Source organism: Gopherus evgoodei, chromosome 3 (genome assembly GCF_007399415.2).
Source record: "Gopherus evgoodei ecotype Sinaloan lineage chromosome 3, rGopEvg1_v1.p, whole genome shotgun sequence".
Taxonomy (NCBI): domain Eukaryota; kingdom Metazoa; phylum Chordata; order Testudines; family Testudinidae; genus Gopherus; species Gopherus evgoodei.
The window spans coordinates 215,708,350-215,735,959 of record NC_044324.1 but is presented as its reverse complement, the minus strand read 5'-3'; the positions used below and the strand labels follow the sequence as shown (position 1 = coordinate 215,735,959).

The 27,610-nt window shown below is 43.0% G+C and overlaps 1 protein-coding gene across 2 annotated transcripts in view; it reads left to right on the top strand.

Moving 5' to 3' along the window:
• Positions 1 to 855: 855 nt before the first annotated feature.
• Positions 856 to 27,610, top strand: part of PLCB1 (phospholipase C beta 1) — a 662,054-nt gene continuing 635,299 nt past the window's right edge. The window contains exons 1-2 of one of the 2 annotated variants that reach the window (XM_030558022.1): positions 856 to 1,061; positions 19,861 to 19,938. In XM_030558022.1, coding sequence (XP_030413882.1) covers positions 963 to 1,061; positions 19,861 to 19,938 — 177 coding nt within the window. In that variant the 5' untranslated portion in view covers positions 856 to 962. The remainder of the gene's footprint in view (positions 1,062 to 19,860; positions 19,939 to 27,610) is intronic. The other variant, XM_030558021.1, reaches the window with a different exon arrangement.

Below are 27,610 nucleotides of genomic sequence, written 5' to 3'. Positions count from 1 at the left end.
GTCAGGACCCCAAGTGGATCACGACCCAGTTTTAAGGGGTTCGCCAGGGCTGGCATTAGACTTGCTGGGGCCTGGGTCTGAAGCCCAAGCCTAAGCCCCACCGCCCAGGACTGAAGACTGAGGGCTTCAGCCCTGGGTGGCAGGCTCAGGTTACAAGCCCCGCACCCGGGGCAGGGAGGTTCAGGTTTTAAAAACCAAATAACCCCAGCATTTGTATCAGACTGGAATCTTTCCCATCATTGCACCTGCCACGTGGGCTGCCTCCTGTATGTCCTGTGCTCCCAGGGACGCTTGTCACCGGTCCCTGGGCAGGAGGGACGGCTGTCACCCTAGCTATAAGACTCCTGGGTGGAATATTGCTTCTGCTTGACGGCCACGTGGGGCCAGGATTTCCCCCTTCATGCTTAGCAGAGAAAACCCTTGTCACCTGTTCTGCAGGTGGGCCCTGCCCCCAGCTGCCTGCGGGGAAAGATCCCTGAAATACTGTGGCGGATTGGAGTGGGGGGAGAGGGGAAAAGCTACAGCTGTGCTAACCCCTCTCTCCCCCTACATAGGGCCAGAGCTGGCCAGCCCCTATCCTCACCTGGGGGTTGCAAACCAAGCCCCTCCCACGCGCGCTCCGCTCCCCCCGCCCCCCCCCGCTGCAGCGGCCTCCTCACGCCGGCAGGTGGCGCTGCCGCCCCGCGGGCAGGCCGGTGACCCAGCGCGGAGGAAAGTTGGGGGCCGAGTCAGCTGGGGAAGGAGGAGGAGGCGGGCGGGCAGCGCGCTCGCGGCGGGCGCGCGTGTATATAGGATGTGCCGCCGCCGCCGCCGCTGCTGCTGCATGGCTCTGTCCGCCGGCGGCCGCGCCAGCTGCCTGCTCGCCGCCCCTGCGCGCCGGTGACTCCCTCGCCCGGCTTCTCCCCAGGCTCCCGTCCTTCCCCCGGGGCTGCCCTGCTGCGGGCAGCCTCCATGCGCTGCCCATGGCCGGGGCACAGCCAGGCGTCCACGCGCTGCAGCTCAAACCCGTCTGCGTCTCCGACCTGCTCAAGAAAGGCACCAAATTTGTCAAGTGGGACGATGTAAGTCGGATCTTCCCCCCCGTCCCCCCTTTTCCACGACAAGGACCCCACTCCCACGCGCGTCCCTCCCCCCACTCCCACGCGCGTCCCTCCCCCCACTCCCACGCGCGTCCCCCCAGGGCTGCCCTGGGGCGGCGGGGGAACGGCAACGTGCAGGGCGGATCGATCCATGGCTCCGAGCCGCACATTGAGCGAGCTGCCTGCGCTCTGCATGCCATGTACCGCCCTGGGATGGGGATGGGGATGGGGGCCTCACCTTGTTTTAAACCTGTTGTGTGCTACCCCTCTGGGGCAGAGCTGAGAGCGGGCTCAGCGTCCTTTCAGCCTGTTCAATTTCATTTTTTTTGCGGGGTAGCGAGGGGGGAGGGAGGAAGAAGAGGATTATTCCTCCAAAAAAGGGGAATCCACATTTGGGTGCAGAGGGTTTGGTGCGAGCACGGGTGTGTGGTGTTGCCTCCCAGTGAATGGATTTGTTTCCAGGGGGTAGAGCGAATGTTTGGTCCAGGAATCGACACAGGTGCAAGCACATATTAAAAAGTTGGAGGATGATTCTGGGAGAAAAAGAGGACAGTTTAAAATGGAGGGGGAGCAGGTTGACAGGACGGATTTATTTCTGTGCTGTCAGTGAATTATTGTCCCTATTAATGTTAGCATACCATATATGCTAGTGGGTACACCTTTGTATATATTATTTATTGTAACTCTTTGACATCTAAATTGTCTTTTGTCTACTAAAACTTTTCTGAACTTACTTTGCCTCCCTTGCATCTATCTGTTCTTTCCATTTCACTTCATTAACTGTTATCTTTCCCCTTTCCTGTGTCTTTTGGTTATGTTGTACTCCATCTAATTCACCCTGTATTACCCTGTGTTGTTATATACAGTAATATAAAGTGTATTCTCTTTGCTTCTATCCCCTTCCTCTTTCTTTCCCTGTGTGTGTTCTCTCCCTCTCTCCCTCTCTCTCTCTCCCCCTCTCCCCATAACGACCACTTTCTCAGCCCCTCGCTGCTTTCTCCTGTCTTCTTCATTCCCAGTCTCTTTATGGACTCTTCCCCTTCCACATTGTGAACTGAAGTAGGCTAAAAGCTTCTCTCTTTCACTAATTGAAGTTGGCCCAATAAAAAGCTACTACCTGACCCAACTTGCCTCTCCACCCTCTATCACACGACCTGTGCATACGCACACTCTTGTATCCCATGCACAAAGAACATCACAGGTACCCACTCACCTTCTCTCCTTGGCAAACATCTCATTATCCTTGACTACTCCCAAAATCTAGATGCATTCAAGCCTCCCACAAGCCCCCCTTCTTGCATATTCTTGTTTCTGCAATGCAAAACGCAAACCCCCCCCAGGAGCGGCGCCAGGGTTTTTGGCGCCCTAGGTGGGGGTCCTTCCATGCTCCTGGTCATTGGCGGCAATTCTGCGGTGGGGGGTCCTTCTGCGCTCCTGGTCTTCAGGGCATTTCGGCGGCGGGTCCCGGAGTGAGTGAAGGACCTGCCGCAGAATTGCTGCCGAAGACTCAGCGCGGCAGGACCCTCTGCCGCCGAATTGCCACCCCCCAAATCCTGGCACCCTAGGCGACAACCTAGGTCGCCAAAATGGAAGCGCCAGCCCTGACCCCCCCCCTTATGAAATTACACATACAGGCAGGGTCCTTTCCTCCCCGAAATCCGATCCCTTCTTCTGTCTCTTCATCTCAGCATTGCTACATTGTGTGGGAGAGGGGTAGCTGTGTGCTGCCCCCTGCACTGTAGCCATTTAGCAGTTGGGATTTCTTTCTCTTCCTATAAGCTGTGCCAGGGACTTCTTCAGAGACTGGGTGGATAGCATTCTCCTCTCCCTCCACATTGGGCCACCAGTTATGGGTGTGGAGGATATAGCACTGGGTGGAAGGAAACAGAGGAGACAGGTTCACTGCCAATCCCATCCCTCAGTGGTTGCTCCTGTGGTAAAACCTCAAGGGTTCCTGCCCTCCACACACAGCTAGATAAATGGATACCCCACCAGGGTCGGTGCTGAAGTATACACAGAGGCAGCACTGTGATGAAAGTATATGGATTGGACATAAAGGAGAAGACTGACGTGCTGCACAGCTTGAATGGCAAGAGTCATTGAGAAGAACTAGTTTTCGAGATCTCCCTTTATACTAGCTCAGCTCTCAAAAAAAAAAAAATTCTTGCTGTAAAATTTTCTTCTCTAGAGACATGCACAGTAACAGTTAGTGGGACAGCCGAGAGAGAGTGCAGTTCACCGTTCCAGTTCTGTTCCGCAGTATCACGTAACCATTGCTCTCAACCTGTCAAGAAACCAAAGGTGTGATCCTGACCTTCAGAAATGTGTGACAAATGCTTGCAATGAGGGATGCAACACCAAAAAATTAGGAGGGAAGTCCTGAAGCAACGGGGATTTACTTATTAAGGAATTCCTAGATGCTGAGTTTCATGACTGTGCCAATAATTTACAGTAATAAACAGTGAGATAACACCAGGGTCACATAGTGCCTGAGGTAGATTTGGATCTAAAATGAATAATTAACTTGCTGCTCAGGTTGAGTTGACACCTCTGAGTTCTCACTCATCAGATTTGCCATATTGTAGATCACAACACTGTCTCAGCCTTACTGCGGTGGTGGTGGTGGTGGTTTTTGTTGTTGTTTTAGTTTTTTTTGGTAAGCAATCTTGCCAGCAAATTCACAAACCACATATATGCTGAGGACAAGTTAACAGTGATTTATACTCTCCAGGTGAAGAATCTAAGGAGTTCTCAAACATGGATTATGTGTGTTTGCCTCTTTTTCCTGGCCCTTGGATGTGTAACTGTGGCAAGAGCAGAATTCTCTGCAATGTCTCGCTGATATTGTTACCTTGAAAGATAGGGCTAAATTATTTTCAGATAAAACTAGCTGATGGAGTTAAGTCTGCAGAGAATTTGGTCCTTCGTTTTTATTTGTGAAGGCTATTACTGAACCATTATTCAGAAATGTCTATAGGTGAAGAGATGCACTCTGTGAAAATGGAGTCTTCCTGTATAAATAACTTATTGAGTGTTTTTTAATTTAATTATAACTATTAATATTATATAGACTAAATGAAATCACCCACAATATTAAGCATGAAGTTTGTTAGCAAAAACTGACAAAGGATATAAATCCTGAATCAAGATTAATCATCATAGATTCCCTGTTATATGTGGCACATATGGACCCCCCAGTCCTGCAACCTCATAGGCAAGAATGGATCCCCATGCTCAGCACCATTCTTTATCAGTGGGCTTCTCTGGGCGATGAGGGTTCTCTTGAACATATATGAATGTAGGAATCGGGCTGAGGGTTCTCTTGAACATATATGAATGTAGGAATCGGGCTGAGACTATCTGACACTGAGACACCTGCCGTGGGCATAACCTAGTGAAATAGTTTTGAGCCATAACTCTCTTTTGATTTATTTAATTGCAATTTACTTAGTATACGTGCATGAGAGGTTTGTTTTTTTTCTTATCCACAATGCCTCATTCCAGCAATGGAATCATCCCAGGAAAAAAATATTTTGGTGGAAGTGAACCTAATTTAGCACTCTGTAGTATGGGACATTTCATGCAAATCTATGTTTAGTGACAACTTAAAGTATCTGCTACTGAGCCAGTCAACAGAGACTTTGGAGTCTCTGCCATCTAGCCTGTTTGCCTGTATTCAGAGATTTTATTTCATTATTTTTTTAAATGAGCATCATTGACCTGAGGCTTTATGGTCTAAAGTGTGAAAATGTGTATACTGGAGCTCCTCTGTGAAACAATAGGTCATAATAATGATGATACATAATATGTTAAACTTGCCATAACAATAAAACATAGACCATTATAGCTACCTTGGATCCATTGTCTAAACATAGTGGATGTGCAGAGAAGTTAAGCTCATGCACCAAGGTTCCTTAGGAAATATTTGTTGGGTGGACGCAGGGGAGAATACTTCTCTTACTCAGATTTTGTAGGAGGAAATTTTCAAAGGCACTTAAGGGGTTTAGGAGTACAAGCCCCGTTGATTATCAATGGGATGTGCTCCTAAATCCCTTATGTGATTTTGAAAATAGCTATTCCTCTCTCACCCTTTTCTTCCTCCTGTAAATGAATTCTAGTCCTGTGTGTAAGCAGAGACGAATTCCCACTGAATCCACAAGTCAACAGAACTTGGTCCTGGAATTTCAGTTTATTTTGGCCTCCCCAAAGCACCTGAAAACAACTTTTTTTTGTGTTTGGTACAACCCTAGGAATCTGATTTGGAAAATATTTGATCCACTCCTCTGTCAAGACAGAATTATTCTCTACCTATGTTTTCCCATACAGCACATTTTCTGTCTGTTTTATTTTTCTAATAGAAGAATGACCATATTGACTTCTTTTCACATCTCATAAAACAAAGCTCTTCCTCAGCAAAACCTTGTGACTTGTACCAAGTTTCAGCCCAGAGGAAAATTTTCCAGATGAGTTATAAACCACTGAAAATAGCTTTCTGGAAATGGGAGTGCTGAAAGGATTTTATCCAGAGTAGCACTTACTGGCTATAACACAGTCACACAACACATTGGATGAAGATTAAAGCAATAGCTTTTAAAGAATTAATTTAGTACTTCTTTGAATGATGCTGGGGTGAGATTGAATGATGTTGAATTGCTGGCAGAAGCAGTAGTAATGCAGGCTTTTAAACTCACCCACCAGTGTGCTTGGAACCTGGCCTGGAGCAGCCATTCCTAGGTGTACAGAAAGCAGTTTGCTTCTATGTCCATCTAGTAACTTTGCTGAGCCTGCTAAGAAGCGCAACACGTGCTCAATATGTGCTGTGGACCCTCATCTACTGGTAAGTGCAAACAGATCACCTACATGCCTCGTATAGGGACTGATCCGATGTCTGTGTGAAGTGTGTAGGTGATCTCAATTGAAAGACTCTTGACAACTTCATTGGCCTGTGCTCTGAACAGTGATAATCTATCAATTTAGACTACGTTTAAATCTGTGCAGTCTACACAATTGTAAAGTCTGGAAATTCCATGTGTTCTGCAGGGGATTTCCTGTCCTGTATGTTGAAATCCATTTAAAATCTTATTTAAATAAAAGAGAATACACCTCTATCCTACAAGACAAGTGGAGTTCTCATACATCACTATGCTATCTGCATAGCCATCTGCTTCCCCACTGAAGGATTTTTTGCCATGAGACTCATTATAGGGGGGGCGTGATTGTCAGAAAGGGCTGAGCACCTTGCCCTCCGAAATTGGGATCCTCTAAGCGGTCTCAAATTAGGCTTCCAAAAATGAAGGGGAGCAGAATCACGGGTCACTGAAAATCTTAGCCTTTCGTAGCAGGGAAAGAAGCCTGGGTTATTCAAGCATTGGTTTGACTGCCAGTGCTGTAGACACGCTGGTGTCCTTTGTTCCCAGTGTTGGACAGTTACTGTTTCAGGAAGAGGAGGTTTACAAACTGAATTTACTTGGGCCAGTCAGCTGTAAATCAAACCCAAGGTTTTTAATAATTCTTCCTTGGAGAGTTTTAAAGCAGTCTCCAGAAGAACTGCATTCACTGCAAAATGACATTGTAAGGCTTTCCAAAGTCCACTTTGTTTAGGGATAGTGGAGGGGGTTGGGAATGATAAAGGCAGTTATATACTAGCTGGGTGAGTTAAAGAAACTGGAGTATAAAGGAGTTTTTTTTGTTTGTTTTCTCATGGAGTTGATGGAGGCAGAGCTCTGCCCTGGCTTTGTGTGCATAGCTGCTGCAACTAGGGGATCTGGGGTTGCTCCCTGGCTGGGCTTACTGGTTGGTTCAATGGTTCTCAGCACCACCACTATATACAAATTGTTCTAGCACCCCTGATTGCGTGTAGTGGTTTCTGCTGTGTGGCCCCAGCAGGAACAGGACAGACGTAGCTGAGGTAGCACCAACCCCAGAGCTAGGACACAGTTTAACTGGTATTGTCTAGTGGCGGTAATTGGCATGCCAATGCAGGTTAATGGAGTGGTATATCTTAAAAAGTGTATTTGTTTTCAGTTCTCACTTAAACAGTTTCTTATCTTCCCAAGTGATATGTACTTTACATAAAGGCTTTTACCGGGTCTTTGCTGCTTATGCTATTTACTTTCGCTTTCAAGTGTAGTCTACCAATAAGTAATGGAGAGGTTATATTTGCCAGGAACGCTGCCTAAATTAGATGACTCTCTGGCCATAAAACTGGTTAGGGTGACCAGATGTTAAGGAGGCAGACTCCTCAAAATTGGACGCAGGACAGACTCCTCAAAATCAGGACAGTCCCGATTTTTATCAGGACGTCTGATCACCCTAAACCTGGAACCCAGTTTTGAACTGAAAATGTAGTTACCAGAATTGAACTGTTCTATGCGCAGCAGCATCCAGTGGCTAAGGCACCAGGCGAGAAGTCAGGGGCAAGATAGTCCAGGGTGACTAGTGAATTTTGAGTGCCCAAATTGAGATACCTTAAAGGGGTCTTATCTGTAGGAAGGGCTGAACACTCACCTTTTGAAAATGAGGTTCTTCAGTTTGTCTCAAGTTGACTCACTACTCACTCTTAAAAATCTTGGTCCTGGGCTCTGCCATTTCATTGTTTTATGACCATGGGCAAATCACTTAACCACTCTCTGCCTCCACATCCTCATCTCTAAAATATGATATAGATATTTACCCCATCTACTCATCATAGTAGCACCTGAGCCCCTCAAAACCACTAATGGATTTTATCTTCACAATACCCCTGGCAGGTAGGGAAACGTTATTCCCATTTTACAGATGGGGAACAGAGCTGAAGACAAACTAAGTGCCCATGCTCACCCAGGAAGTTCTTAGCGAAGTCGGAAATTTTAATGCAGAGTACTGCAGTAGACTTCAGAAGGACCTATCTACTGGACCAATGATTCTCAACCAGGGGTATGCATATCCCTGGTGATATGCAGAGCTCTTCCAAGGGGTACATCAACTCATTTAGATATTTGCCTAATTTTACTATGGGCTAGCGAAGTCAGTCCAAACTAAAATTTTATACAGACAATGACTTGTTTATGTTGCTCTGTATACTATACACTGAAAGTTCAATATTTATATTGCTATTGATTTATTTTATAATGATATTGTAAAAATGAGAAAGTCAGCAATTTTTCAGTAATGTGCTGTGGCACTTCTACAAAAATAACAAGGAGTCCGGTGGCACCTTAAAGACTAACCGATTTATTTGGGCATAAGCTTTTGTGGGTAAAAAAACATCACTTCTTCAGATGCATCAGCGAGTGAGGTTTTTTACTCACGAAAGCTTATGCCCAAATAAATCCGTTAGTCTTTAAGGTGCCACCGGACTCCTTATTGGTTTTTGTAGATACAGACTAACACGGCTACCCCCTGGTACGTGACACTTTTGTATTTTTTTATGTCTGATTTTGTAAGCAAGTAGTTTTTAAGTGAGATGTAAGTTGTGGATACGTAAGACAGATCAGATTCCTGAAAGAGGTACAGTCGTCTGGAAGAGTTGAGAGCCACTATGCTAGATTATCTTTACCAAATTTTATAAAATGCTTTTGAACTTGGTGGGTGATTAGTGCTGTGTGATTTTGATCTGGGAGAATTCATGGGCCTGTTTGTTTTAGTCTTTTTCAGAAGTTTATCGAGAACATTAGATGTTTATTATACTTCATAAACATCCAAATATGTACACATCAAGTATTATCAGTATGGGTAAGCAGAAATAAATCAAACAAACTAGTTATGAATACTTGCCTGAGAATGTATTTCTCCCTTGAAGAAACTTTCAGATGTGGTTTAAATTGTTGGCTCTCATATAGCTTGTTTTAGTTTGGCTTTTTTTTTATTCTGTCCAAATCTGTCACTACTGTATATTTCTGAGACCTCAGAAATGAACCAACATTGATCTGCTCTTGGATATATTTAGAGATTAGACTCTTCCTTTTCTTTTTTTTTTTAAAAGAAGAAAAATATACTCAACTGAACAACTCTTTGTTTTCCAGTCGGTTTGGATTTAGAGCTTTTATTGAGTCCAACATGTTCAAGTTTTAATGATATTTAATCTGCAATGATTGGACTAAATATAACGAACAAATCAACTAGGGAGGGATACACTGTTATCTAAACTAGTGGGAAAATGTAGTATAACAGTTCTCTTGCAATGCAAGAAGATAATTGGATATTGAATTTAAAAATTCATATTTCAGATGTTCAGTCAGCTAATATTTCATCACAGGATAAATTCTGATTTTATTGAACTTCATTGGAAAGCATTTGATTTTTCTGGGACAGAGATTTGGCCCCAAGGTTATTTTATAAAATGAGTAGCCTCTTATCCCAAAAGGATATGAAAATGATTTTCAATTCCTCTACTACTTTAATATCTGACTACCTCACAATCTTTTTATATTTATTCTCATAACATCCATGTGAGATAAGGCAAGTTCTATTTTACCCTCTTTACAGATGGGGTACTGGGACACAGGCTAAGTCAATTGCCTAAGGTCATGCAGGAAGTCTGTGGCGGAGAAAGGACTCGAAGTGTGGTCTGTGAAATCACAAGCTAGTGCCCTAAGCTTGGAGTATCCTTCAAATAGCTATGCCAAATAATGATGAAAGGACTGAAATCCTTATCTGTTTTAATCTGGTAAATAAAAGTTCTGTCAGTAGAATTTGATGTATCATTATGTCCATTGTGCAAAAATGCTTTCTTTTTGTGTGTGTGTGTGGTGAGGGAGGGGCGGGATGGAGAAAAAGCTTGGCTATCAAAATGTGGCAGGCACCAAAAACTGTTTTTTTTTTGTTAACTAAAACGCTTCCAAATGGTCACTGAAATTTTTATTTACTGAAACAAAATGGGTTGTTTTTAAATGAATATAAGTTTTGATAACATTGCATAAAAATGTCAATAAATTGCAGTTTAGAGAAAAAGAGTTTGATTGAAAAGTTTTGACCTGCCACTTTCTCCACAACTTTGCTTTTTTTTTAAAATAATAATAATAATTGTTTTTAAATGAATTTTTTTGTTACTGCAGTCAAACCACATTAAAAGACCATTAGTAAGCTTGCAAAATCAAGCAATCAAAAGCTAGGAAATGCCAGAATTAAGGTTGCCTGTGAAACCTTAATTTGGTCCCTTGTGCATATGCATTATGATACAGTCTTTAATTACATAATCACATACTATTTTTCCACAGGATTCCTGGCTCATTCATTGCACAGGATGGATGGTGCTGATTTATTCAATCTTATTAACAGTCTTCATTGTTCAGTGGGTGGCTGCATAGGTTATTTACTGCATACTGTTCAAACCCTGCGCTGAAGACACAATTACTGGTTTCTTCAAGGGCTTTTCTGTGGCACCACTCACTGTTGAAGCACTTGGATACTACATCAATGAATTAATGTTCACAGTGCCCCTGTGTGGTGAGGGTGTGGAGTTCCCATTTCAGTCCCCATCCTCAACACTTGTTTAGCGAAATGACACGAAGGGGCATGTCTACACTTTTGAGCTGGGTGAATGATGTGAGGCTGTCGTATCTTTCCCCAATCTGAACCTTAGAGTCCAAAAGTTGGGGTACTAGCATGAATTCCTCTAAGTTTAATTACCTGCTTAGATCTGATAAGCTGCCACCAATCAGGAATTCCAGTGCCTGATACACTCTGGTCCCCCCCCAAAACCTTCCCTGGGGACCCCCAAGACCCAGACCCCCTGGATCCTAACACAAGGAAAGTAAACCACTTTCCTCACCATTGCCTCTCCCAGACTTCTCCTCCCTGGGTTACCCTGAAGATCACCGTGATTCAAGGAGTTTGAATCACAACACAGAGAAATCAGGTTGGTTCCTCCACCCCTTCTCCTCCCCTCCCTTGGTTATTCTGGAGAGAGAGGCAGATTCAAGCTCCGCGAATCTAAACAAAGGGATTCCCCCTTCTCCTTTCTTCCTCCCAGATCTTTCCTGCCCTGGGTACATTAGGAGATCACCGTGATTCAAACTCCTTGAATCACAACACAGAGAAGTCAGGTGGGTTCCCCCCTTTCTCTCTCCCTCCCTTCTCCTTCCCTGTTAAGTACAGACTCAATTCCCTTGAGCCTCAACAAGGGGAAAAATCAGACAGGTCTTAAAAGCAAAACTTTTAATAAAAGAAAAAAGAATAAAGGAAATCATTGTAAATTCAAGATGGAATATTACAGGGTCTGTCAGCTTATAGAAACTGGAGAAAAAGCATCCTCCAGCAGAGATACAATTTAAAATACTTCCAGCCAAATACACATTAGACCTCTACCAGCCAGATACACATTTCCCAATAAAAAAGACTAAAGCGCCTTTCTGCTTGCACTTACTACTTGAATAGAAAATTAGAGCCTGTAGTACGTCCAGTCACTCTCAGATGCCAGAGAGAACAAAACCAAAACCAAAAAACACAAACAAAGGCTTCCCTCCACCGAGATTTGAAAGTATCTTGTCTCCTGATTGGTGCCCTCGTCAGGTGTTTGGTTCCTGTTTAACTCTTTACAGGTAAGAGACATTAACCCTTAACTATCTGTTTATGACAGAGGCCAAGGAGAGATCCTTGTGCTAGCTCTTAGCTGGCTCGGACACAGCTACTGCACTAAAAACAGTGCAAGCTGTCCTGAGTATGTACCTGCTGGAGACCCTACGCATGGACTCAGGTCAGGTGCGACGAAAGTGCCCTAAAAGTGGGGAGGGGGCCACTGGTGCCTGTACCATGGCCCTGTGCTGCCCCTTCTTCCTGCCCTTGTACCGCCCCTTCCATGAGGTCCCTCCCTCATGCCGCTGCTTCCCCCACCCAAGACTCCACTTTCTCACCCTTACTGCCAGCCGGTTTAAAGGTGATGGGGCCATGCCCTCACCCCATTCCAGCGCCCCTGCCTCAGGGCAGCTAGCCCCTGCTGCCATTGGCATTGCCATGGCTACACACTCTGTTGCATGCGCTAGCTCTGTATATCTCCTTGAGCTGGGAATGACATCCCCTCCTTGACTTGTAGACATAGCAGAAAGCTAGAATTAGCATTGCCCTAACTCTGCTCCCACTGAAATCCTCCGTAAAGTTCCCATGGGCTCCAGCAGAGCAGAGAGAGGCCAATATGGAGCATCTTTAAAAATCCTACTCTTAATATTACACTTTTTAAAAACAATTAAATAAAAAACACATCTCTTCAGTATTGCAGGTCTGTTCCATTTTGTTACCACCGCTCAGTTACTCCATATTTGTATGTTTAAAAAAAAAATACTCTGCCAAAGAGAAGCTAATCTTTCCCTTCCCCCTGTTTTGAAAGCCCCTGTTGTAGGGTCCATTCCTTCTCCTGCTGAAGTTGACTATTTTACCATTGTCCTCAACAGAAGGAGTAACATACCCTTAACGCATATGCACGAAGCAGAGTTAAAAGGGCGGCGACAACCTTTACTCTGAGTTGCTTGGCTTTTGTGGTTTTAAAATCTTAACGTTATGTTAAGATGGAGATTGCTGAGGTGTTTGAATAACTTGATTTAAAAAAATCATTTAAATCAGGAATTTATTTTAAATTTATTTAGAAGTCGTTTAAAGGTTGCAGTAGGACACACTCTAGAGTAAAATTTATAATGCACTAAAAATGTTTTTAAACATATAGTTTTAAATGCCCTTCTTGGTGCAGTATCCTAGGGCTTATTCACATAGAAAACTTGTATTGCTTTTAGCTATGCTGTACTGGTGTAGTTAAAGCAGCACAATCCTAGTAGTTGTACTAGTATAAAAGTGCTTCTACCACTACAACTTACTTCTGTATGGGAAGAGGGGTTAATTATTCTGGTATAAGGTGCCTTTATACTGCTCTAACTGCATCCACACTAGGGATTATAATGGTATAACTATTTTGGTTTTTAAAAAAATCCACACCAATAGCTGTAATAATTATACCCATACAAATGCTGTGTGTGGGCCTGGCTATAGCTGACTCTGAGGGGCTTGTCTACGTGAATGTTTAGTTTGTGGCAAGCTGGAGTATGAATTTACCCCGCACTAGCCTGCTGCACACTTCTGTCCTTGGGAATCCTGGAGACATGCATTAACAGTTAATTAAAGTGCATTTATCTAGTGCTTTTTGACACTGGGAGAGCATCAGCAGGGTCCATACAGACAGCGCAGAAGGTCAGTGCAGAGTAGGTTCACACCCCAGTTTTCAATGAACTAAACATTCATGTAGACAAGCCCTTACAAAACTGCTATAGGTTAAAACCAAAATATTGGGAGATTAAAGCCCTGATCCTGCCAATTCTTAAACACATGCATAATTTTACTCATGATCTTCTGTCTGCTGCTCTTCTGCTTGAAGCCATCCATCCACTTTTGTAACATTTCTCATAGGATGTGTCTCAACACAAGTTGCACCAGTAAAAGTTTTGGCTGAATACATTCACGTTGGGTCGTTTGTGCCTTTCAGCGTGTCCACCCAGCATCGGGCAGTAGTGGCAAAAGTATGGCGCAGTGTGGGTAGGCATCCTACTGTCTTTGTGCCTAAGGGGCATAAAATCTCTTTACAACAATGAAAAGTCACTTAGGTTTTTCAGTACACTAAAAATTACAGTGAACTTTTTTTATATACAACAGGCCCAAATTTTCCAAAATTGGAGCCTAAAGTGATGCTTCTAAGGGGGGAATTTTCACGTCTCCTGAATGACTTACGAGCACAAGTCCCATTAACTTCAAACTTTGATGGAAGCATGTACCTTGGTTGGTGCATTTCAACTTTCTTCTGTAAATGCAGTCTGTCAGGACTTGGTGTTGGTCGTAAATACAGCACAGGAATAGAAGAGTGTTTTAAGTGTGAAACTTCTTAGTGGAAAATATCTCGATGCAAAATGTGAAATTTATACTAACAGTTAGGAAACTACTTAAAGAAAATAGTCCAAAATGTCTGCTTGAGCAATTCAAGGCTATAAAATTGGAAGAGAGCAAAGAACATGTAAACTAAAAAAAAAAAAAAATCTGTCATTAAAAATCAGAATTTTTTTTTTTTTTTTTTTTTTTAATCCTCTGATGTTGTATGTACTGGTCTGTCAGATCCGGTCCATGCTGCTGTTGAGTTTTTTATTTCAGGAATTTGCAGAGAAACTCCATCAGAAGCCAGAGCTCTGCTTGGCTATAGTAAGCAGAGGGTGGTATTTGAAGCTGCTAACAATTTGTGGTCATTTGTGGCCCGGACTTGTTAGCTAGACATTGCAGATCTGCTGTGCCTTTCTCTGCCTTTTTTTTTTTTTTTTTTTTTTTTTTTCCTTCTTCTCCACCCTCATTGTCTCTCTTCCCCACCCCACATCTTGATTGTATTCTTGGAACGTCTCCATGAATGTGTCAGCATGCGATGTATTGGTTCTTCTGTTTGTTTATTTAGGGCCAGATGTTCAAAAGAACCCAGCTCCCATATTAGGTACCTAAATACGTGTTTGGCTTTCCAAAAGGGACACCTATTGTTCTTAATGGGAGCTGCTGGGCTTTGAATACCGTTTTGACAATCAGGTGCCTAAATGGGAGTTGAGCTCTTTAGAAATCTGGTCCTGAGAGACTGCGCTGAGAACAGCCTCTTTTTTTCACTTGTGTGAGGAGGCTGTCAAGCGAGCCTCATCTTTCCTTCTGTTGCTTTATTCTCTGTCTTTTGTGTGTTGGATTCAGTTGGGGTGGGTAAGACATGAATTTGCCCCCTCCCTCTTTGTTTGTCTTTGGGTGTTTTTCCTTTATAGGGATGTCTTGTTTACCTGGATGGAAGGAAATTGTATTTCGTACACTCTTAAAGTGCTTTTGTGTCTCCTTTGTTTTGTTGTTGTCGTTCTAGGTGCAGATGTAAAATGGCTCCATTTGGGGAGGTTGGGAAGTGGGTCGGTTATGTGGGGGAGCAAACTGAATGAATACATTTGAAGATGCTCCTTAGGATGACTTGTAGCAGTGTGGCGTGTAATAATATCTTATTTGTAAATATAATACAACAATTGTATATGAAATACTTTGCTTTGAAATCCTACAACTCCCCCCTCAGGTCATCTAGTCTACCCACCTGCTCAAAGCAGGACCAATTCCCAGACAAATTTTTGTCCCAGATCACAAAATAGCCCCCTCAGGGATTGAACTCACAACACGGGATTTAACTGACCAATGCTCAAACCACTGAGCTATCCCTCCCCTCCTGGGGTTGACCAAACTCCTGATGTACTGATTTAGGTTCCTCATTTTCATATATGTAAATATATAGGGAGTTTTCATGGGGTTTTTTATTCCCCTTCCCCCAATAAAGAGCTACTTGTGAGTCAATAGTCACAGACTCTGAGTGCTTCTGAGTGGGGAAGAGCACTCCACAGAGGTGACCAGAAATAGGAATATGGCTCTGGATGAGAGCTCTTATTTTTAGAAACAAGAATGTTGAGACAGTCTGAAGCCAGCCCCTGCTGCTGCTGTCACTCACAGCTGACATAAAGGTGATGGAGATCTGTAGACAAAATTCTTAAAAATTCAGATATAGTAAATAAAAGTTCTACATGGCAGGCACTGTCTCTCTTGCTCTGTGTTTTAAACAATGTCTAGGGGAATGGGGCACCAATTTTGGTTGGTACTCTTGTGTTCTGTTGTAATACACATAATAAAATAGTCAGTCTGTCCTATCGGAGCAGTGCAATTAATATGAAAAACAAGATTCAAAATTATTATAAATTAGTAACAGAGCAGAGAGAATGTTCTTGTAGCAACTCTTGCTTTTGCATTTCCTGACTTAAAGCAGCAGTTTATTTTTAGCACAACTTTTGATTTTGTATTATAATAAAATTTCTACTCTATTCAGAAACTTTAATTAGAGACTATGTATAATTCCTCTTTATGCATCGCATGGTGCAGATTCTGTTTTGTCACCTTACGGGGATTGGAGGCTTTGGTGCAATTCTTTTTGTGGCACTACGACGTCTGCTGAGTATAGCTGGCATCCCACAGCCTAAGACTTGAAAAATGGTTCTTTGACAGCCGTATGTCATCCGCACAGATGCATCCAAACAGCTTTTGGATTTAAGCAGTTGATTTGGAAAGATTAACCAGCAAAACTGATTAGTCCTAGACATAATCTCTTTAGGCCTGTCTTTCCCAACACCTCCGCCCCCACCAAATGTCCTGTGTGCCTCATCCTTCAGAGGAGCGACTTGAATCTCTTTCCTGCGCTGTCTGTTTATCTACAGACGGCAAAAAAAATGTTTAGAGGTGGGCTGAGGAAAGGCAGTTTTGTGATGTGAATCATTTCTTTTTGAAAGGAACAGATTTCAGAACACATTTATAGTACTCTACGGATACTGACATTCACTCAATTTCTTCTTCATTAGGTTTGTTGTACACTTATTTCCATTGCGTCTAGTACAAGTGTAACACAGACAGGCCCTGCTCATCAGTGGGTGGGATTGAACCTGGGACCCCTGGAGCTTAATGCATGAGCCTCTACTGCATGAGCAAAAAGCCAGTGGCCTCTTAGAGAAAGATAAAATGAGTCTGCTTTACAGCCTTAGCTAAGTGGTCTCGGTGCCACTACATGGGACAGAACACCACAGCCAGAAGGTGTGTGATCTACATAAGCAACCACATTGGACCCTTTGGAGCTGGGAAAGACCCCGATTTAGGAAAACAATCCAGTGTGTGCTTAAGCCTGTCATTATGCAGCAAAACATTTAAGCATAGGCACAAGTTCTACTGAAATTTTAAGTTAAGCAGGTACACAAGTGCGTTGCTGAATCATAGCAAAATATCTTGTCTACCTCCATACTTCTTAATTTGACATCTTTTGCCGATACATAGTACCACTCGTAGTTTTTTATAATGGATCAGACTTTCCCTTCAGTTGACTGTCAAAACACTTGTCTCAGGACACTTAACATCCTAGTGTAACTTACCAGACAAATTCCACTGCTTGTGTTCTATGACTTTAATGTTCACAGACAGAATTTTTGGTTTTCATTTAACGAAATGCTAGCTAGAACATTTTGTGTTTCCTCTCCTTATTACTGTCCACCTTTCTGTAGCTTCTTTCCCTCAGTGTTTTCCCCCTTGATCTTACATCTGAACTGTGTTAATGCTTCTCTGAGTTGAACTGTAATAGTTTGAGGGCAAGGACATAGTCGCTTCTCATACCTTTACATGTTATCTGTTGAATTCAAGTGTTTTGTGCAGTAAGGTGCTACTGAACATGAGTAAGGGTATTTGAATCTGACATTGTGCTTTGTAAAGCTGACATAAAGGACTCCATAAATAATCATGTCCCCAAAGCAGATAACGTCACATGTGAGTTAGTTTTGTCAGGTAATCCTCATTAACGATTGATGCTGCATTTCTTATGCATCCACGAGAAACATAGATTTGGTCCTATAAAGTATGTGTCCTTATGCTGGGATAAAAACTTCTTCATCCTTCTCTGATTTTACACATACACACTCTATTGATACAAATGACAGCTAAAGTTAAGATAATTGAAAGAGATCAGAGAAAATATTTCCAGTGTGTGTTTGTTTATGCATTTGACAAGCAGTTTCACTATTTCTGTTTATAGTCAAATTTGCCTATAATTTAGATGCATCTTTCATACAGTAATGGGGACAGATAAAAGACTGTAAAACCATAAGAAACCTGAGGGTATTCAGGGCAGATATCTCACCATTGCTATGATAGCTGTAAATGGTTAAGTGGTGGACATGCTCTCCCTTTTGCTTATTGTACCAACTCTGGTTATTTCACTAGCTTGTCTTCACCTGTTGCCTCCTCATACGTTCAGATTGTAAATTCTTTGGGATGGAGACTCTTTGTGTATGTGCACTGCCTAGCACAGTGGGGGTACCAATCCTTGTATGTTGCTTCTAGGCAACACCACAATACAAATAGTTGATCAAGAGTCATGCTTGAAACTACTCAACTAATTTTTTTTTTTTTTTTTTTTTTTGAAGCTGACTAGACTTCAGGTAGATGGGATCACTTTTTTCATTAAATCAAGCAACCTGCTTGTTTCCATTGTGTATTGGACATTACTAGGGATTGGCAGCCTTTGGCACACAGCCCGCCAAGGAAAGCTGCTGACAAGCCAGGCTGGATTGTTTGCCTGCAGTGTCTGCAGGTTTGGCCGCTCGCAGCTCCCACTGGCCGGGGTTCGCCATTCCAGGCCACTGGGGGCTGCCGGAAGTGGTGCGGGCCGAGGGATGTGCTGGCTGCCGTTCCCACAGCCCACTTGTCAGAAAGCAAGCTAAATGCCACTGAGCCACTGCCCATACTGCATTCTCCCCATGCGGTGGCCCTGGCAAGAACTGAATCAGAAAGACAGATCTTCAAGTCCTGACCCACAGAGGCCAGTGAGAACAAATTATAAAGTGGTACAGCATTGGCCTTGTGTGACCAATAAGTGCTTGTCAGGGTGGATGTCAAGGGAAATAAAGTGACATGGATGCTACAGGCAGGCAGCTGTCTCAGGGAAACCACTGTTCTGCCCCTCGTTATTGGAAAAATGGTGATGACAGTCCAAACCTTGCACCCTGAAGAGCAGTGCATTCCTGAGGAAAGCACCCGAATGAGGCCTACCCTGACTCCCATGACCAGATTGCCACCACTGCGCTTGGTGCTCTTGTGTAAACACTGCAGGAAGCAGACCATATGTATGTACCCTGTGGGGAGACCCAACAAATCAGTTTGCCATCTGGCTCCCATTCTGTGGTCCATGATGGCCAGGCAACCGGTAATCTTCTCAAGACCAGCGGCTCTTGCTGAGATGGTCAGCGTTGGATCACTTTTCTTCAGATAGTATTTGTTGCAGCAAATGTAATACCTGTCCAGTCCAGACAGGATCTCCTGTCTTTATAAACTTGTCTATGGAGAGGAAGGATGCTCCAGTGGTGCGGGCCCCCTGCTAGGAATTGGGATGCTGGGATTCAAGTCCCTGCTCTGCCACTCACTTTGGACAAATCAGTTAACCTCTCTGTGCCATGTTTCCCCATCTGTAAAACAGGGCTAATAGCACCACCCTACATCGTGGGGGGTTTTTGAGGGTAAACATGTCTAAAGATTGTGAGGTGCTCAGATGCTACAGTAAAAGGGGCCATATAAGTATTTAAGACAGATCAACATTATCCTGCTTTTTAACGTTTGTGTAGTGCATCTGTTTTTGGAATAAAAACACTGAGTAATATCATAGACTGCAACTTACATGATTAAATCATGTTTTAAGGTTTTTTAAAAATCTTTAGCACATTTGATTTTAATTTGGATCAATCAGAGCCATATTTTCTGAAGATATGTAGAATGTGGCCTTATTTATTGTTGTGTGGGAAATGGTTGAGCTTCAAAGCTTTACGTGAGCTGTAACTAGTTAGTAGAAATATACATCAGCTTTCAGGATAATTTTTTTATAAATTTTCAATGATTCCCACATATGGACTTCACAATTGGATTTTTAACTGCTTTCAGAAAAATGCATATCGTTACAAAAACCACATATGTGAATAACAGACAAAAATAGGAAGTAGTTAAATGGAAAACAGAATTAATAAGATTCCTGCAGTAATTTAATATGTATAAGTGAGCATTATTGGGCAGATACATACTCTCTTACACATATACAGAATGTAGAAGATGAAAACATTTAAATTACTTAGAATATATTATGACATCAAAATGGAAATTTGGGATGTGGGATTAAACTGTGACATTCTGCGACAGGACTGTTATTTTGTTAACAGTGAAGATAAGTTTAATGTTCATATTTTTTACCCTTTCTTTGTAGGATTCTACTGTTGTGACTCCAATTCTTCTCAGAACAGATCCACATGGATTTTTCTTTTACTGGACAGATCAGAATAAGGTAAGAGAAGAAACGCCTCTTCATATTGATTTCAAGCTTACCAGCCGGTGTGATAGGGCTGTAGGCAGGAAGCTTTGCACTCTAATTCTGGCATAGAGGATGCCCAAGGCACACTGCAGTGCAGAGAGCTCCTCTGTGATGTAGCGAAAGCACACATGCTCCTCCCCAGCCCCTGTGACTGGGAAGAAGGAGAGTGATTGATTGGCAATGCTCAGCTACCTTAGTGGTCCCTTGTGGACATTGGCCACTACTGGCACAATACAGAGTTGTTCCAATTTACGCCTGGGGGCCAATCTGGAGTGAAATCTTGACTCCATTCAAGTCAACAGGATTTTTTTCCTTGTGGAAAAAACGTGGTTGGTCCAATATTGGAGTTCAAAGCTGCCTATTTAAACCTCCCTGCTGAGTTACTCTGCACTCCTCAGTTTTTATTGCTCCATGTCGGAGACTCGGTCTCTTGTTAAGTACGTTCCTGTACATTTGTTGGGAAGGCTTAGAGCCTGCTGCATTGCTCCTGTTTAACACCAGTGTCATTCCACTGAAATCAGTGCTGTCGTGTTTCCAGCTGACAGAATCCATGGCATTACACCAGGGTGAAAGTGGGGCAATGCAGTGGCGAATCAGGCCTTTGATCTCTTGTCAGTGTGCTGTCACAGTGATGCAATGGAAAAACACTATCCAACTATTATCAAGAAATTAGTTCCTCTTGTCCCCAAAGATGGATTGTGGTAGTACTTTTGTTATAAAGTAATCTTATCTTGTATCTACTGCCTGTTACAAAATAATATATTAGAATAATTTAATTGCTGGTATACTGTAGTGTTTCAGGTTTCTTTTTCTGTTGGTGTTTTTGCTGGGTTCAGAATATGCAAAGCTGTAACATCAAGCCGTTGAAACTTAGTTTTCAAAACACACCCTTGCACCCTCAAGTCTTTAGAAATAATTCTTTGGAGTTGCAAAAAAGGCCTTTATTTTGGTGGTTCTTCATACCACATGCTCCTGTTTAAATATAATGTCTCCTTTAGGCTGTGTTTCAGTGAGACTCTTAAGAATGCACTTAAGTTTTTGGAGGGAAAAAATGACCCAAAGTTGATAGTTTACTCCATTTTTAAGAGGTTTGCCATAATGACATTCCCCTCAGTTTCCTACTGTTGTCTGTAAAAACAATGCCTTGAAGCAATTCTCTAAAATGGCTATTTATAGAATTGTCTCCATATTAATGAAAAAATGTATTTATAATGCTCAGAGCATTTTTTAAAAGGTTGGGTATTTGTACAAGAGACGTAAGTGTCAGTTTGATTTTTTTTTTTGAAACTGGGGATCAAATATATATAAAGGGCAACAAAAGAGATTTTTGTCTGGTTAATAATTCATGACAACTAAGTAAAGCTTATTTTCAAAACCCATCCTAAAGGTCTCTTTATTTAAAATGTTTGTGTTTGGGGATGAGCACTTTCTGCTTGTGCAGTGACTATTTTGATTTATATTTATTGTGAAATTAATTATTGAAGAGTTGGGGTTTTTGTTTTGGTTTTTTTATTTTAAATTCTGGGTAAGTATTAGGTGAGATATTTCAAGGTGATTCTTTACAATTTATGGTTGGAAATCCAAAGAAGGAACAGTAACCTTGCTTACACACCTACAACCATTGAGGGATCTTCTAAGAGACACACTTTTCACAGCACTGCTGTCGTGTTTCTGACAGATGGTAGACCATCATGGGTTAATCTGCTCGCTTCAAAAAAAGGAGAGAGTTATGAATTCAATCACATTTTGGACTTACGTGAAACCATCCTCTTTCTCTTGTGTACTGGAAGAAGCAAACGCAGAGTCTGGCTTCATTCCATGTAATCAGTGCTAATTAAAATGTGTATGTGCAGCTGTCCTTACAGTTTGGACAGGTTTGTTTAAAACCTCTGTCTAAATCCAAAGGGTTATACACTTGTGACAACATTAAAGCCTCAGTGAAACATGCATCTCTTCACCATTCATCTTCTTTTTTTTTTTTAAATGACCTATAACTATATCAAATTCTAGTATTTTATACAGGGGATGTGTATGTGCGCATACCCACTCTTCAAAAAAAAATTGAAGGAAAGGGTAGATATAACAAGGGAAAATTCTGCATGCATGACCTCTGCGGTGGTTGTGGGTTTTTTTGTTTTGTTTTGTTTTTTTGTGATAATGCACAGTTGGTGCAAATACCAATTGCACTTATGCCAGTGGTAGTTCAATTTACCCTGGCATCTGTGGTATTTCCTGTTCTGAGTGCACAAGATAGAGCAAATACCTCATTAAAATCAGATTCTGAGGTACAGATTGATTTTTATCTTTAATGGTGCTTGTTTGACATCTTGTTGATTTTAAAAAGACACAGGAAGTATTAAGGTAGCCAACTTTGCTCAGAATAGCAAAACCACAATAAAGAGCTTGCTTGCTTGATTAATGTAGGATAGCTGGTTTTGGGGCAAGGGAAAGAAGAGACATCGTCGTAAAGGGAGATGAGCAAAATTTACGAAGTTGGTGCTTACAGACGCTGTTTTATTGCCTTGGAGCTTGGATGGTCATACTACAGGGACGCTGTGAAGTCGACAAACGAACAAGATTCTGTTAATGTCACATCTGTCCCTTCTTCACAGCCAAACCGGAGTCCAGAGATGCCAGCAGATATCCCCCTTCCTCTCTCAGAACACTCGCACAAAAATAAGGTCCTCTGTAGCTGAGAAGAGAAAATCAAACATCTCAGTGCAAGGATTCAGTAATATTCCATGTGATCTAAAACTATGCCTTTCTCCCTGAAGACGATGATGATGATGATGTGATATGAGTAAGATGCATGAGAGACTAGATAGAAGCTGGTCACCTGATTCCCAATTTATGGCTCCTGGAGATTATTCTATTAAGAATTACTATGCAGAATGAGGAACAGGGAGAGTATGACTCGCCACATCTGTATGCCAGGTGATGTGTACATTGTGGAGTCCCAGCAGTCTATGAATTGGAAGAATCAAGGGATTGGTGTAAGGTCAGGGCTGATGGATGGTTTTGGTGGTGGAGGAAAGGAAGCGAGAGTAGCACAATGAGCTGGAAAGTGGCATTAGCTCTTTTTTCTGTACTTTTTTTCCAGGGCACAAACAGGGCCTTTATAAGTGTGTGTAAAGTTCTATCACAGTGTGGTCCAGTTCGTGATTAGGGTCTCGGGGTGCTACCCCAATATAAATAACATTAGAACAAAGTGAGTCATGGCAGTCACCCTCTGAACTTTTCCTGGAAGGTTGCTGAGAGCAGCTACTGTTCGGTTCCAAGATAACCAAGGTTTTCATGAGACCTTGATCATGCATGTAGGCACTTGGGATGTGGCTTGTCCACTTGCATGTATGAGCCCCACAAAGGTGAGAGCAGTGTCTGTGATTTTTCAAGGGTTGGACATGGTCATGTGCAGACCTCGTGGTGCTAGGGCTCTGCCTCGCTCTATTCTTGAGGGAGAGTGCACTACACTACAAAAAAACAAACCCCAAAACAAACAACCCTGCTACAGTAAGTCTGAGAGCCTGGGTTCACTATTTGCGGCTCTCAGAGCTCGTGTTCTGGGGCTCAGAATCATAGTGTAGACATTCCCGCTTGGGCTGTGAGACCCAGCGAGGGAGAGGGGGTTTCAGAGCCCTAGCAGGACTGTCTACACTGCTATTTTTGTTTTTGCAATGTGGACGTACCTTTGGAGTCTCCACCTCGGTTTCAGGAGCTTTGCTCTGTTGTGTTTCCCTGCAGCTTGGATTCAAGCACTGTCCTCTTGGACAGCTACTGTAGCCTGGGACAGTATTCTTCCACTGTGCCCTGCCTAACAAGATTCATAACTAATAAAAAAAGATGGTGAAAAATAAATTTCTGAACTTTCTGTCGTAGTGGTGACTCATTTTCTCTAAGAACAGCCTTTGTGTGCAATGGGAGAAGAGCATAACTCAAGATACAGGTTACCTATTGATTAGTAATAGTTTTGGATCAGTTGAATTCTGCTGCTTTGATAAGGAGTTTGGAGATAGAGAAGCTGGCAAAGTACTATTATAATATGGCCCTGTGCTCATTCCTGTGCAAGCCTGAGGCAGAAGGTAGCTTAAAAACAGAGGCTTCAGATCCCTTGAGATTTTTGGAATATTTCTTTTGTCCAGCCAACATGAGAGGTAAATGATTGTTTATAGAATTCTTCAAAAAATGTGCTGTACAGGTGGCTGGATACACTTTTTTTTTTTCCTCTGAATAGCTTAATCTGGAGGAGAAAGCAGTCCCAGGCATAAATGCATGCAATTTCTGACCAGGATCCTAGTAGGGTGTCCAGATGTCCCGATTTTTTTATAGGGACAGTCCCAATTTTTGGGTCTTTTTTCTTATATAGGCTCCTATTACCCCCCCGCCCCACCCCCCCAGCTCCTGTCCTGATTTTTCACATTTGCTATCTGGTCACCCAGGAGACAAGCTCACTTTCGTTCTGATCCTGCAACCAGATATAGATAAAATGGGGATCCATCCATTGCAGGATTGGGACTTAATTTTAGCATTTACAAAATAACAATTTTATTGAACCATAAGATGTCTTGGATTTTAATTGTCTCTAATTCTTGTAGTAATTGTTTATAAGGCACCCATGCACAAAGTGCACTGCTGCCTTTGATTTACAGCTGGGCTATCATTTGTAATCATTCAATCCTAACTTAATTATATTTAAATTTGAACAGTGACTGATTTCTTTCTAAGTTGCCTTGAGAATTTAGATGCATGCGCACAATTCCCTTTGATATTAATGGGTGGGATTTTCATATGTGCTTAAGTGACTCAGAAGCGCGAGTTCCATGTGTCTCCTTGCATCATTTAGCTCAGTGGTTCTCAAACTTGTTCTGCCGCTTGTGGGCCGGGCCGGTTTGTTTACCTGCGGAGTCCACAGGTTCGGCCGAGTGCGGCTCCCGCTGGCTATGATCCTTCGCTCCAGGCCAGTGGGGGCTGCAGGAAGGGCGGCCAGCACATCCCTCACCCAGCGCCGTTTCCTCCAGCCCCCATTGGCCTGGAGCAGCGAACTGCAGCCAATGGGAGCCGCGATCGGCCAAACCTGCGAACGTGGCAGGTAAACAAACCAGCCTGGCTCGCCTGGGGCTTTCCCTGAACAAGTGGTGGCCCAAGTTTGAGAACCACTGATTTAGCTGCTTCTGAAAAAATACCACCCAGTGTCTCAAAATGCCATATGCAATTTTAAAAAATTTCAGCTGTGCTCTTCGGTTCTTTTAGAGTTGCACAAAACTTGTGCTTTTTGTACCATTCTGAAAGAAAAGCAAGTGTCTGCCTGTAACAAAATTAGCATACGTTGCTCCTCCCCACCCCATCCCCTTTTTTTAGAATTTTTGGACCATGAAAATAGACATTGATACTTTAGGAATTGTGAAGACCTATTTAGTATTACTGCCTCTCCATGCGGAAATGAATGCAAGATTTTTGCCTGGACAGTACAGCCCTGTGTTTGGGGGTACATTTCATTGGCAGCTCTAATTGGAACTATGGGGGACTCGGACAGAATTCCCTTGGGAATCCGGAGCAGCATATGCCGAAGTGACAGCTTGACCACCTTTTGAACATGTTTATTTCATATTCAGCACTACTCAGCTCTGTTGGCCAGTGTGCAATGCAGGAGGGGCCATGGCCCAGCCCTCACCCTACCCCTTTGGAGAAGGGTAGGCCCTCTGGCTTTGCTAGTATCGAGGTATAGTTGTGTTCTCCTACCGTGGTGAAGATGGCCCCCTACATAGAGGTGTTTAGTAGAGGAGGAAAAGTTCTTTTCTTTTTCTTTTCTTTTTTGCGGGTCCATGCAAAGTCAGCCAGAATACTGGCTCTGTTCACAGTAAAGACCTCAAAAATTCTCTCCTCTGCTGTATAATGTGTCCCTTGCCTAAATATAGGGTCATGTCTACACTACAAAATTACGTAGACCTAAATTACCTTGGCATACATCTGCCACAGTTATTAAATCGCTTGTGTGCTTGCACACTGGGCTCCATGTGTTGACAGTACGCATCCTCACCATGAGTGCTTGTATGGATGCAGAGTGCAGTGCAACTCTGTGTAACTCACCACTGATCAGTGCAGGCTATTTTGGGAATTTTTTGCAGTGCCTAACGGGGCTGAAATGAGTTATGTAGGGGTGACTGGAAGCATGTGGTCAAATTCCCATAACGTGCTCTCCCTCCCGTAACTTCATCTGCAGTCCATAATATTTTGCACCTTCTTTTCAAAGACGCACAACCCATGCGTCCCTCCTTGCTGCCTGGCATCTCTGATGGAAGGATGGAGCCTTCACAGCTCTGCACTATTGTCATAAGCATTGCAAGCACAGGGCACCTGATCCTGCAGTATTTACAGATGCACAAGAGGAGGCTTGGGGAACATGGTGTTTCCTTGGAGGCTAGATTGCTGTGCGACATAGAAACAATTCAATCATTCATGGAGTAGCTGTAGGGAGATGCCAGTTCCAGGCCCGAGGAACAAGCACTGACAGGTGGGATCTCATTGTTATGTAGGTTTGGGATGGTGAGCAATGGCTGGAGAACTTTCAGATATGTAAGACCACATTTCTGGATCCGTGTGCCAAACTCACCACAGTCCTCCAGCTCAGGGACACCAAACTGAGAGCCCCACTAACAGTTGAGAAGTGAGTGGCAATCGAACTGTGGAAACTTGCAATGCCAGATTGCTTCTGGTCAGTTGAGAATCAAGTTGAAGTCAAGAAATCCATTGCAGGGGACATTGTCATGACTTTGAACATCCAGCTACGAGGGCTATTAGAAGATCTCAGTGCGGAGCTATACGGCTCAGGGAGTCTTTGAAAGATGATTTTAGTAGTGTAGTGTGCTCTACCTGGCCTTGTTGTTTTATGGCCTGGTGTGAATCTTGTGATTGCTGTGTATGTAGGAATATAACAATGTCCATGTGCCTATTAATATTGTTTATGAATTATGTTATGGGTTCTGTAACACAGTGCAGCAACAGGAAATTGGTCACTGTCAGACCTGCTTAGTACCAGCCAGCATATGTTGTGAACTAAAAGATGAATTATGTTCCAAACAATAGACTTTTTTATTCTGTAACATGAACCAGGCAATTAAAAACATTTAGTACTTGATTAAAATTTAATAAATTTAGGGAACAGAACTTATGAAGGAGAAAGAACAGTTGTTGTTTCCATTTCAGGTACCTATACATTGACCTATGAAAGTCATGACTGGTGTATGAGAAGCTGTGATTATCTTTAATGCCCTCCCCTCTGCCCCCGCCCCCCCCCGGTGGACTGGTAAGGGCAGTGCACTGACCCCTGCTGGCACGTGGAATGTTGGGGATAGGGAGGTCCCGATATAGAGTTCTCTATGGGCTGCAGAGAGGCAGCATGGGATGAGATCCTGGCCCTCTTGAAGTCAATAGTAAAGCTCCAATTGGTGTCAGCAGTGCTAGGATTTCAAAGGAGATGCTCTAGCTCAACCACAAGGTATGGGCTTGGTGCAGGAATCACTAGGTAGTGCAGGAGGCCCAATGGCCTATGTCATACAGCAGGTCAGATTAGATGATCATAATAGTGCCTTCTAGCCCTAAAATCTGTGATTGAGAATTGATATGCTGTATCATGGGGCCAAAGTGCTTC